The sequence below is a fragment of the Rasamsonia emersonii genome, assembly GCF_000968595.1.
Source record: "Rasamsonia emersonii CBS 393.64 chromosome Unknown ctg1118621760151, whole genome shotgun sequence".
Lineage (NCBI taxonomy): Eukaryota > Fungi > Ascomycota > Eurotiomycetes > Eurotiales > Trichocomaceae > Rasamsonia > Rasamsonia emersonii.
Window position 1 is genome coordinate 1 of NW_013563166.1, and position 12,133 is coordinate 12,133.

The following is a 12,133-nucleotide window of genomic DNA, read 5'->3' on the forward strand; positions in this document are numbered from 1 at the left end:
TTGCTGCCAACGATACTTCCTTTTTTTTCTTTTTTCTCTATGTAATTGAATTGATTATCGGGTCGATAATCGATCTCAGCTTCTGCCGACGACTGCGTTCAGGCATCCGATCCACCCGCCACCACCGCATCCGCGCAAGCCACCGCCCCGGAGCAGCACAGCTCGATCAGCAGTGTGGTAATCCGTTCTGCGGCCGATAGCGCGGTGGACTGCACTTTGTGTGCGTGTGTGTTCATCTGCAATTGGCGGCATCCTCGTCCCTCGTCCAACCGCCAGAGTACGCGCGCCTCAATCCCCCAATGGGACAGACACCATGAAAGGAACATCGATTTTCAACATCAAGGCGTGGTCTAAGATCCATCCACCACTGCCCCGAACGCCACGAGAATCGCAGCAGCTCCTGAACGCTCTCACGTCGTCCTTTCGTCGTCAGCTAGAGGCTGCAGACACCAACAAGCCGGCACAGTCAGCCGATAAGCATCTGCGGACGATCCTTGACAATCCCCTCTTCCGGGTCGTGCCCTCCAAACCTGCCTATACCCCCGGAGACCCCAATGCCCAGAAGACCCTCGAGAAGAGGCTCGCAGAGGAGCCTATGGCCGTCTTCGATGACCTGGTGGCGGCTGGATCCGCCACCCCCAAGGACATCTTTCAGTGTCTCCAGTCCCAGCTGGCCCTCATCGGCTCGACATCTGGAGACGCCAATCAAGCTATGAAGAGATCTGGTGCCGGTTCTAGGGTGGTGTCGTGGTTCTGGGCCTCCGACTCGGCCTCCCGGAAAACGCTGTTCAAATACCGCCGGGCGACCTCGGCTGCGCTCAAGTTCATGGCAGCAGAGGGACTACAGGATATCATCATGGTATGGCTGCGAATGCTCAGCAAGCGGGATCTGGGTGGCCTCGATGGCCGGATCCCAGAACTTCCCGCGCGACAGCTGTTCAACGAATTCTTGTCAGATTTCATGGCGGCGGAAATCCGCTACGGCGGTGGAATTGCGTCTGCGCTGGGCTACTTCCTGCAGGCATCCCAGATGTGCTCCTTCCTGACGGATCGGCCATCCGCCCGACTTGAATTAACGCGATGCTGAGAGGCGGAGGCACCTATCTGGGCCGGTGGATCGTCAAAAATAGCCAGAGCCAGGGAATGAAGGAAGTACCCCCTCCCATTTACGATCGCTTCTGTGAGGCTATAGCTGCGCTTCCAAATCTGCCATTCCTAACCGCTGCTCTCTCGCTGTATCATCCGACACAGCCCACTGCAGAATTGCTACTGGCCCACGTGAGGCGACACCCGCCAGAGACGGTCAACAGCTACAATGAGTCCAGGCGGGCTTATATGATCCGGGTGTACTTGGATGGATTCCGTCTCTTGCTGGACCAGGAGAAGTACAGGGACGCGTCGTCGCTGGAGCCATACATAAGACAATTGCTGTCCGACGACAGCGTCAAAACTCCCCAAAGGTCGCAGTACTCGGCTGAACAGGACGAGCTGGTCAGTCGATTAAATTTTGCATTGGCCTGAGGGTTTATTATTTCCATTCTTTTCGCATTGCATTGAAGGCGTTTGGAGGTTTATGATGTTGAAATTCCCTCAAATGTGCGAGTATGGCTGATCGCGTGACTCCTGTAAATCAAGTGTCGACCATGTACGACTTGGAATCTTTGGCTGTCATTGACGAGCCAGTGTCTGTCTGCGCTGAAAGCGAGCACAAAGAGCGACAAGAAGATAATGGCACCGCTGGCTGCAAAAATGGGCTGATCAGAGACTGCCGGTACCGGGGCTAGGCGCCTAGCGGTGTTTTGAGGGCCAGGTGATGCTTTCGTAAGCCAGGTCTAGCTCTGGCGGTCATTGCAGCGCTGGTGGAGGAGTTACCATCCGAAGGGCGAGCGCGCGGAGTCGATGGGATTGGTCCGAGCTAGCGTGCAACCACCCCCGGCCTGCTCAGCCCTCTCATATCCCCGGCCTTCTCCCAACCTCACTCTCCGTCCTGCCAGACCATCCTCTCCCACACCCTTCCTCTCGATCGCGCAAGCCATCCGGGGTCATTACGAGGATCGCGCGAGTCCCGCGACCCTGTTGCTGCCTTTCAGCTTCAGCTTTCGTCTCTTGCTCCCCAAATTCCCCCATTGCGACGTCATTGCGAAGCCATGGCCGCTGAAGGTGTTCGCATCACGGCTGGGCCGACCGTCGACGGTACGTAGCGCGTCACCACTCGACATTCATTGTTCGCCAACGCCCCAAGCAATTTCTCCGTAGAGTCACGATCTGTTCTGTCTACCCTACCTCTATGCGCACGCCTTTCTTCTACATACGTCTACTTGGCCACCCTTCGCTGACTATGTCGACCATATAGAGACTACAAAGGTGGTCAAGGCAGAAAATGAGGTAAAAGCGGAAGCCAAGTCAGACGCAGCCGCGGAGAAAGCGCTCGAAGAACGCGGTGTTGATGGTGCCTCGAAGCCCGAGCCGGAAAAGCCCGCCGAGTCTAACCCTGCCGCACAGAACGACGTCCCTGAGGCCACGAGTTCTGAGCAGAAGGATGAACAAAGCGATGCCAAAGAACCTCAGCCAGGTGATAAACGGGGCCACGACGCAACTGAACCTCCGGCTGGAGAGGACCAGACCACAGACGCTCCTCCCGAAACATCCAACAAGAAGCAAAAGACAGATGAAGACGCTAACCCTGCAACTGAGACGGCGAATGATGAGACGGCCACGACTCTAGCGACCAACGGAGAAAAGAAGAGACCCGGTCGGCCCAAAAAGGGCGCAAAAGATGCCGTCAAGAAATTGACGCCTCGGTCCACGGACGGGATTAGCAGCCGGACTCGGAGTCGAGTCAAGCTGTCAGAATAAGAGTGATCACAAGAAAGAAAATTATTAGTCAAAGAGGCCAATGTGCATTCAGTGATGCGTCTCAACTGTATTTTACATTGTTATCTAGGATCTGGCCGAAATCTCTTGGCTGTGAAGAAAGGAGATAGGAGAGGTTCCATTCTGGGACCTCATCAGGAATCCATCTTGCATTTGGCGGGAAGAACTCGGGTCCAGGCATTGTCCGTTTTTCCCCCTGTATCGGACATTCCGGCCATCTGTGGCATTTGTATTTCCTGTGGTCTGGTGTTACTTGTGTCTTACCTGATGTTGTATGGCTTAAATATATCTAAATAAAAGCAGAAACGCAAGACGCGTGATCAATCTGAGAAGTCTTTCTCAGAAGCTTGCTGACATATACTGTTCGCACCGTCTAAATCGTTACTTAACTGATTTATTAACCGTATTCTATTGCAGCAACAAATCCTGTATGAGCGGAGAAGTGGTTGACCTCATCGGCTGTTCGAGTTCGGGTCCTCCTCCGATCCCGCAGCAGTCGAATCCGGAACAACGATCCTCCGCGGCCCCGCGGTGTGAGTAATACTGTCAGGCAAAGCATATCGTGGGATATTTTCTCTCTGTTGCCAAATTATCAATTGAGCACAATCAAGACGTCTAGAAAAAAAATGTCTGGCATTAAGATCTGGCTCAGAGCCGAGACCAAGCCTGCAGAGGCGCGGTCAGCACGTAAGTGCTGGAAATCCTTTTCTTTTCTGTGGTTTTATCGCAATTGCTTTTTCCCCGCGCGCAATCGATAATGGGCAGTTAGTTGATTGACACATCGATTTCATAGTCACGCCGACCACATGCAAGGCCCTTCTTGATGCTGGGTACGATGTCACTGTGGAGCGATCCAAGCAGCGTATTTTTGATGGTACAGTTCTCCGTTTACTTCCAATTGGCATTTCATTTTTTTTTTAAATCAATTTGGTCGAGTATTGACTTCTTTTCTCTGAATGGTAGACGACGAGTTTGCGGCTGTATGTTTCGCATGGCGCTTCTACAACAATGGCAGGCCATGCGACGACGGGATGCTGACTCTTTTCTTCCCTACTACCTAGGTCGGTGCGCGACTTGTCGAGGAAGGATCCTGGGAAAAGGATGCGCCGAAAGATGCCTATATCCTGGGTCTGAAGGAACTCCCGGAGAAGGATTTCCCATTGGAGCACGTCCACATCTCCTTTGCCCACTGCTACAAGCAGCAAGCCGGCTGGGAGAAGGTTTTGAGCCGCTGGCCGCGCGGAGGCGGCACTCTGCTCGACCTGGAGTTCTTGACCGATGAGAGAGGTCGGAGAGTTGCTGGTGAGTACTCTGATTCGTTCTCTTTTCTCTCTCCCCTAGGGTTGATTATGGACTGACTCCGTTTCGTCTTCTAGCCTTTGGATATTCTGCTGGCTACGCTGGTACGAATTTCCCGCTGTCATGGGTTGCTAATGAAACGTGCTGAACAGAGGGTCAGGTGCTGCATTGGCTATCAAGAACTGGGCGTGGCAGCTGACACACCCAAAGAATGAGCCTCTTCCGAGTGAAAAGCCCTATGCTAATGAAAAGCTCCTCATTGAGTCTGTCAAGGAGGCCTTGGAGACCGGCAAGAAGGCAGCCGGTCGGGGACCGAAGGTGCTCGTCATTGGAGCTGTGAGTCATAAGTCTGAAACTGGGGATGAATAAAGAACAAGACTAATGGAACTGCAGCTCGGACGATGTGGCAATGGAGCCGTGCAGCTTACCAAGGATGTTGGTATCCCGGAGAGTGACATTATGCGATGGGACATCGAGGAGACCAAGAAGGGTAGGTCGACCTATTGTGCTTCCCTCATCCATAGTGCATAGGTCCGCTGACGGGTAATTTCACAGGCGGCCCATTCCAAGAAATTGTGGATGATGCCGATATTTTCATCAACTGCATTTACCTGTCCTCGAAAATCCCTCCTTTTATCAATGCGGAAACTCTCTCGTCGCCGAAGCGACGCCTGACAGTGGTGTGCGATGTCAGCGCTGACACGTACGTTCCTTCACCATTTATTCCCTGGTGTTTTCTATTTTAGCTAATATGTGGCTCAGGACAAACCCTAACAACCCCGTGCCTATCTACAACGTCACGACGACCTTTGACAAGCCCACTGTACCGGTCGACCTCCCACTGGGTAACCCGGAACTGCCCCTGAGCGTTATCAGCATTGATCATTTGCCTTCACTGCTCCCTCGTGAGAGCTCGGAGATGTTCAGCCAGGCCCTGCTCCCAAGTCTCTTACAGCTCAAGGACCGAGAAAACGCTCGCGTCTGGAAGCAGGCGGAGGAACTGTTCAAGTACCATGTTTCTACTCTGCCTGAGCACCTGAGGGCTTAAACGGAGGACACCTCTCTCTCTTTTTTTATTATTGCTGCAGTCTTATAGATATACTACTAAAAGCTTTTTGAGAAGATGAAGTGGAAAAATATCATGTATATGCCAACTCGAGTTCCTCTCAATTTTGCACCGAAGAATGGATACCACTGAAGGGTAACGAACGGAGACATTTTTCGGGTTCTCTATTTTGGGCCTTCCGTCTTGGATAGATGCAGAAATACGTTACGATATCTCGCCAACTACAATCGCAAGTATGAAGAGCGGAATCGTCATCGTCACTCGCTCTGTTCCGAGCCAGTATTCCCCATCGACGCTGTTCGACTGCAGACCATACAATGACAGAGGCTGCTAAATTAGATTCTCCCTATGCAGGCTAGCGAGAGTGAAATTTCTAACAGAAGTCCATTGGTAATTCGGTGATTGATTTTCCTCGAATCATTCTCGGAGATCTAGGGACGATCCCCGCGGGGCCATCGTGGCCCAGATCCTCGGGTCGTAGGGATTTGCGCCGCAATGCGCGATTTTTGAAGAGTGATTATACCAATTGTGACAGTAGCAACGGCTTAATTGCACCAGCTATGGGCTTTCCTGGTAATGAGAAGGATAAGGGATACTCCGAACAAAATAATTACTCCGTAGGGAGTTCATGTTGGGCAATAATACGTCGTATTATGAATTACAAATAGGCGAAATAATTTCGGAAGGCTGACGTTCCGCGCTTTGCTTGGCGTAATGATCAGCAAATCTACCACCACCGGTCTCTCTCTCTCCTAAGTCCTTCCTTGAATTTCTCGCTTCCTATTGACAGTGTCGCATAAAAGGGCGTATATTTGGATTCTCTGTGTATATATGTGCGATCGGTATTTATGTGCGTGCGAGGATGACTGATCTCCGCCTTTGTCACCTCTGACTCCAGTTCCCCGGGTTTGTCATCTCATTGTCACCCCCGTTCTCCACAATTAATTGCTCTGTCCAGATAGTCCTACAGGAGACATACTGATAAATTGATCTTGGATAGAAGACAGAAGCAAATTCTGACGAGTTCTTGGTTTTGAACTACTTCCCTACTGTATATACATATCCATCCAACCTGTCCGGCAACTGTCCGCCGTCATCCCCGTCCTTTCCGTCCGCCGCTGCCGTCGCCTTCGAACGGTCGGCGGTCTCTACCCACGCCCTGCCAACCTCTTCACCGTCATACCATGGAGCATTGCCTGCAGAGCGCTTGTATATAACCCTCTCTCCGAAACAAAAGAATACTGTCCATGCCCGATAAGCCCGCCACAGTCGCCGCCTACGCGGTCGGTGCCTCTCTTGCCGCCATCACCCTCTTCTACGTCTTCGGCCCCAACTTTACCATTGATGGAGAGGAGTCGAACAAAAATGGGCGCAAAAAGGGCGTTGTCGGCCTGGTGAACCCGGCCAATGACTGTTTTATAAACTCCGTCTTGCAGGCCCTCGCGGGCCTGGGCGAACTGCGCCTCTACCTCATCCGCGAACTGCACCGGCGCGAGCTCGATGGCCCCGAGATCTACAACCAGCTGCCGGATCCCGATGAGATTCCCCCGGGCCAAAATCAAAGCCCCGACAGGATCAGGGGACTGCAGCAGGGCACGGTGACGCTGGCACTCAAGGAGATGTTGGACCGGCTCAATGAGCGGCCCATCTACAAGAAGACCATCTCTGCGCGGCCATTTATCCAGGCCCTCGAGTATGCCTTCCGCACGCGGATTAGTCGCAATCAACAGGATGCGCAGGAATTTTTACAGATCGTGGCGGAGCGGCTCTGCGACGAATATCACGCAGGGATCAAGGCACGACAGCGGGCACTGCGGTTGGGACAGCTACCAACAGGCCATGAACTGCCCCCTCCGGCTGTAAATGGAGCTACAAATGAGGAGGATTCTGCAGAATCAACAGAGATACCGGTGCACATCGATGATGGGTCCGAGAACGGGTTACCCGCCATCATCGACACGAAGCTGAAGGAAATCGACAACGAGTACGGTTTCCCCTTCGAAGGTCAGCTAGAGTCACAAATCGAATGTCAGTTCTGCCACTATCAATACCGGCCAAACAAGACGTCGTTTGTCAACCTGACGCTGCAAGTCCCGCAAAAGAGCTCCGCCACGCTGAGCTCGTGCTTTGATGGGCTTCTAAAGACGGAGTACATTGATGACTTCCGGTGCGATAAATGCCGGCTGCAGCATGCGCTGGAGCTCAAGCTCCTTGCCAAGGCCAAATCCAGGTCCAAGGATGAGCAGCAACGCTTGGACAGCGAAATATCCCGCATCCAAGAAGCTCTCGAGACGGACCCCGAGCAGCCGCTGGAGGGAGTGAACCTTCCCCCCGCAGACCTGGCGCCGAAGCGAAGAATCGCACGACACATGAGAATCACAGTTTTCCCCAAGATCATTGCTATCCATCTGTCTCGCTCGATTTTCGACAGGAGCAGTTCCACCAAGAATAGCGCCAAGGTATCCTTTCCTGAGCGTTTACCTCTCGGTGGGATTCTTAGTCGCAAGTGGTACAAGCTCCTGGCGATTGTCTGCCACAAGGGCAGCCACAACAGCGGCCACTATGAGTCTTTTCGGAGGAGTCATCTTTACCCTCCATTCTCGACGCCGGACGTCTTCAGATCCTACGCCCAGAGTCGGGCGGCCAGTGAGACACCATCTGCAGCAGCCAGTCCCCGTACTTCCGCAATGAAGAAGTCATCACTAGAAGTGCAACCCAGCCCTCTCAGTATTTCTCCTTCCGCGTCTTCTATCTCTTTGTCGAGCGCATCTCCATCCTCACCGGCTCCGTCCACATCGACATCCACCCGTCCTCCCTCACGTGGCACCTCCCAACACTCCCCGACGACACAACCGTCACCATCTCTCTCTTCCTCGAATCCTCGTGTCTCCATTCAAAGCAGTCGTTCCAATTATACCTCCTCGGGGCGACCTTCCGAAGCCACGGACGGGGCTGTTGGCGGAGGTACTTCCTCTCCTCAAGGCAAATCCAAGTCTAGCTCTTCTACGAAGGATGCGACGGCAAAGACGACGTCGCGCACATCGTTCGACGTCTCCGGCATGAGCACTCAGCGTCTGCTGCGGAAACGCAAGAAGAACGACCGCTGGTGGCGGATCTCGGACGATAAGGTCAAGGAGTGTAAGACGAGCGACGTGTTGAGCATGCAGAAGGAGGTCTACCTGCTGTTCTACGAAATGGAACGACCGACTCCCAGCTCTGCTCCGGAAGCAGCGACAAAGCTATGACGATTAGGCTGAACACGGCCCTCGATATATATTTATCTGCCGCGATAGAGATATATCCGCACATACACGAAACTACCAGGGGACGGAGCTTCCCTAGTCCGATTGTACATGTACATTTCGTTTCAACAAAAAGTGATTACTCGATCATTTCGCAAAAGCCCCCCCCAAAAAACAAACATACATTAGATATGTTGGTCTAGTCCATATTATTCTGGTCTATGGGTGCTCTTTCATTGGTTGGTCTTTGATGTGGGCAGCACACAACTTATAATCTTGGAGTCGCATGGCATGACTGGGAAGGCTCTTCTTGGATGAGGAATGCCTTGCATTGCATTATGTTGATAATAGTTATGGTGTTCTGGATAGGAGTACTAGGTATGTTGATAGAGATGGTTAATCTAGACATCGACACTGCATAAGGACTCGGTGTCTGTCCATCAATTGGATAATAATGATCTCAAATTGTCAAGTCGCATCAAGACAATAATAGAGATCGAGCGGAGTATTTGTTGTTTATTTTCAGGTGCTATATATATCGGCAGTGATCACGGGCATATGGTACCTACCGACCTAGGTAGGTAAGGGACATGGAGCCATGAACCACCCCCAGACAGTGGTCCATTGGAGCACACTTGGTCAGGATTCACGTTTCTGTACTTTCGTCATTTAGTTCAGGCAGAAGAGAACAATCGAAAGGAGCAGAACAGATTCGAATTCGAACTGGGAACTGGCCAGAGGGAGAGGGACTTGATACCCGAGGTTACCCGAAAAACCCGCCAGGAACAGGATGCGCACGGCAAAAAGACATCATCCAGGCGGAGAGCTTCCTCCAAACGGTTCGTTTCAGCGCCTAAGATTTCTGCCGCGATGAAAGGGATTGCCTTTGTCCATAGACGTATATCCGAGTAACTCAGAGAAGAGGTCAATGCTGCTGTGCAAGGAACGAGGAATTACGGCCTTTCGCAGTGTCTGGTAACAGGTTTTCTCGTAGAGATTCCCGCGACTGAAAAGAGACGGACTCCGGAAGAGCAGCACGACGTGATCCTGGACGGATAGAAATCCGCTGCGGACTGTTATAAACCCGTAATTTCAGTATCGGCTTCATGGAAGCACGAGGCTGTCCCGCGGGGCATTTCGGGACGAACACGGCGTCATGCGCTTCTCCGTCGCCTTTTACCCCACCAAACGAGGATGTGGGAGAGGGGCAGGTCGGACAATTATATCACCAAGCTCTCCTGCGGTACATAAAGCTTCGTGCCGTTCCCTTCGCCCATGTCTCCGGCCTGTCTCTCTCTCCCAGTGCTGCCGATTAAACGCATTAAACGCATTGCTGCTGCGACTTCGTCCTAGCCCAGGTTGAATCATCCTGACCTCACCCACGCCTTCTGCCTGGCTAACGCATTCTGCTCCACCTTTCCGGTGACTCGGTGAGTCTCTCCTCCAGTCATCGCTGGCCAGCTCTCTCCATTACCGACCTCAGCTTCTCTGCTGCCCGCTTGTGCCCCTCCGCTAGTGCTTGGCTCTGTCCCTTTGGATGATCGTTGCTGTTATTCGCAGCGACAGCGATCAATCAGTCCATAGCTTAATTGGCAGTCCTGCGATTTTTCTGGCGCGAACCCCTCCTCCCACCTCCTCCCTGCCTCCTTCATATTTTTCTCCTGGTCCCGTCGAGATTTGTTCCCAAGATCTGTCATTATTTTCTTTTCTGCCAATTGCACGCTGCTGACATTCAAGTCCTCTTGAAAAAAGGATTATTCGTCTGATCAGTCCTTTCTGTCACAATGGGTCTCCTCGACAAGCTGTCCCGCAAGAGCGGTGTCATCGTCGGTGACGACGTGCTCCGTCTCTTTGAATACGCTCAGCAAAACAACTTTGCCGTTCCGGCTATTGTAAGTTCACAATCAAAAGTTATAGATCCCTTTACCGCATTGTCGCGATGCTAATTTAGAATGCCTCATTGCGCAGAACGTGACCTCCTCTTCCACGGCCGTCGCCGCTCTCGAGGCCGCCCGCGACAAGAACTGCCCTATCATCCTGCAGGTGTCCCAGGGTGGCGCTGCCTACTTCGCTGGAAAGGTATGGTGATGAGAATGAAACAGTGGATATAGCAAGAATATGGCCTGATGTGTTACGCAATCTAGGGTGTTCCCAACGGCAATCAGGAGGCTTCCATTGCCGGTGCCATCGCAGCTGCTCACTACATCCGCAGCATTGCTCCCGCCTACGGTATTCCTGTCGTTCTGCACACCGACCACTGCGCAAAGAAGCTGCTGCCCTGGTTGGATGGCATGCTCGACGAGGATGAGCGCTACTTCAAGATCCACGGCGAACCCCTCTTCTCTTCCCACATGATTGATCTCTCCGAGGAGCCCGTCGACTGGAACATTCAGACCACTGCCAAGTACCTGCAGCGCGCTGCTCCCATGAAGCAGTGGCTGGAGATGGTAGGTTGACCTTTTTTTTCCTCAGAAAACATGTCTCAGTGGTCTGACGGTTCCTTCCAGGAAATCGGTATCACTGGTGGTGAGGAGGACGGTGTCAACAACGAGGACGTCGAGAAGAAGTCCCTCTACACTCAGCCCGAGGACATCCTGGCCATCTACAACGTGCTGGCTCCCATCAGCCCCTACTTCTCGATCGCTGCTGGTTTCGGTAACGTGCACGGCGTCTACAAGCCTGGTAACGTCCGTCTGCACCCCGAGCTGCTGAAGAAGCACCAGGCCTACGTCAAGGAGAAGACTGGCTCGTCCAAGGACAAGCCTGTTTACTTTGTCTTCCACGGCGGCTCCGGCTCCACCAAGGAGGAGTACAAGGAGGCCATCAGCTACGGTGTTGTCAAGGTCAACTTGGACACCGACATGCAGTACGCCTACCTGTCCGGCGTGCGGGACTACATCCTGAAGAAGAAGGACTACCTGATGTCGCCGGTGGGCAACCCGGAGGGCGAGGACAAGCCCAACAAGAAGTACTTCGACCCGCGTGTGTGGGTGCGCGAGGGTGAGAAGCAGATGAGCGCGCGTGTCCAGGTGGCTCTGGACGACTTCAACACTGCTGGACAGTTGTAATTAATCCATCGAACCCCGCCAGGGAGTGTGGAGTTGGGGACGACTGATCTTCTTTGTTGTACGGGCTTGGCAGGAAAACTGAAGGAAACGCCAAGCAGGTTACTGACAGTGATGATGTACTGTAGATAATCTATCATGCAAATGAGAATGATCATGATGTCACCACAGGCTTAAATCGTGGCTGTACAGTCCTGCGTAGGTAGAAGACTCGGTATAACTAACTAATCCTTAGAGGTTCTAGTCAACAGCACCGCCACGATGCGGCGGCATCACAAGCACCAGGAGATTTAAATGATTTGATTTTATTCGTGTTAAGGGACTCTGATCCATGCCGATGGATAACTCCCGTGTCTCAGACGATGACTTCCCGGGCCTATTATTAGGCCTTTCTGCCTTGTCTCCCAGCCGGCGTGGGTTTAATTAAAGGGCAGACGACCGATCAGCCGGATCTTTGCTTGGATTGGAGGAGCGAGACGAGGCGGTGGATCCCGTGACAGACCACGGCGGGTTTTCCTTAAATTATCCTGTAAGATTTTAGTTACGGCAGTGGTATGGATGCGTAAAGGCATGCACAATGGTCAGAT

The 12,133-nt window shown here is 52.6% G+C and overlaps 5 protein-coding genes across 5 annotated transcripts; all 5 read left to right on the forward strand.

Moving 5' to 3' along the window:
- Nucleotides 1-313: 313 nt before the first annotated feature.
- Nucleotides 314-1,087, forward strand: T310_4656 (uncharacterized protein; the record flags this gene model as incomplete). Its single annotated transcript, XM_013472438.1, has 1 exon — nucleotides 314-1,087. The coding sequence occupies one exon, from the start codon at nucleotides 314-316 to the stop codon at nucleotides 1,085-1,087; it is 774 nt and encodes a 257-aa protein (XP_013327892.1).
- Nucleotides 1,088-1,604: 517 nt separating this feature from the next.
- T310_4657 (uncharacterized protein) lies at nucleotides 1,605-2,856 on the forward strand (the record flags this gene model as incomplete). The annotated part of the gene is made up of 4 exons (XM_013472439.1): nucleotides 1,605-1,771; nucleotides 1,831-2,041; nucleotides 2,097-2,193; nucleotides 2,354-2,856. 4 exons carry the CDS (start codon nucleotides 1,605-1,607, stop codon nucleotides 2,854-2,856), a joined length of 978 nt encoding a protein of 325 aa, XP_013327893.1.
- A 644-nt stretch (nucleotides 2,857-3,500) lies between these two features.
- Nucleotides 3,501-5,221, forward strand: T310_4658 (Saccharopine dehydrogenase (NAD(+), L-lysine-forming); the record flags this gene model as incomplete). Its single annotated transcript, XM_013472440.1, has 9 exons — nucleotides 3,501-3,561; nucleotides 3,668-3,748; nucleotides 3,838-3,854; nucleotides 3,936-4,176; nucleotides 4,251-4,277; nucleotides 4,334-4,509; nucleotides 4,567-4,663; nucleotides 4,729-4,876; nucleotides 4,936-5,221. The coding sequence occupies 9 exons, from the start codon at nucleotides 3,501-3,503 to the stop codon at nucleotides 5,219-5,221; spliced, it is 1,134 nt and encodes a 377-aa protein (XP_013327894.1).
- A 1,265-nt stretch (nucleotides 5,222-6,486) lies between these two features.
- Nucleotides 6,487-8,484, forward strand: T310_4659 (Ubiquitinyl hydrolase 1; the record flags this gene model as incomplete). The annotated part of the gene is made up of 1 exon (XM_013472441.1): nucleotides 6,487-8,484. One exon carries the CDS (start codon nucleotides 6,487-6,489, stop codon nucleotides 8,482-8,484), a length of 1,998 nt encoding a protein of 665 aa, XP_013327895.1.
- Nucleotides 8,485-10,265: 1,781 nt separating this feature from the next.
- On the forward strand, nucleotides 10,266-11,549 carry T310_4660 (Fructose-bisphosphate aldolase; the record flags this gene model as incomplete). Its single annotated transcript, XM_013472442.1, has 4 exons — nucleotides 10,266-10,373; nucleotides 10,450-10,560; nucleotides 10,626-10,928; nucleotides 10,968-11,549. The coding sequence occupies 4 exons, from the start codon at nucleotides 10,266-10,268 to the stop codon at nucleotides 11,547-11,549; spliced, it is 1,104 nt and encodes a 367-aa protein (XP_013327896.1).
- Nucleotides 11,550-12,133: the final 584 nt, after the last annotated feature.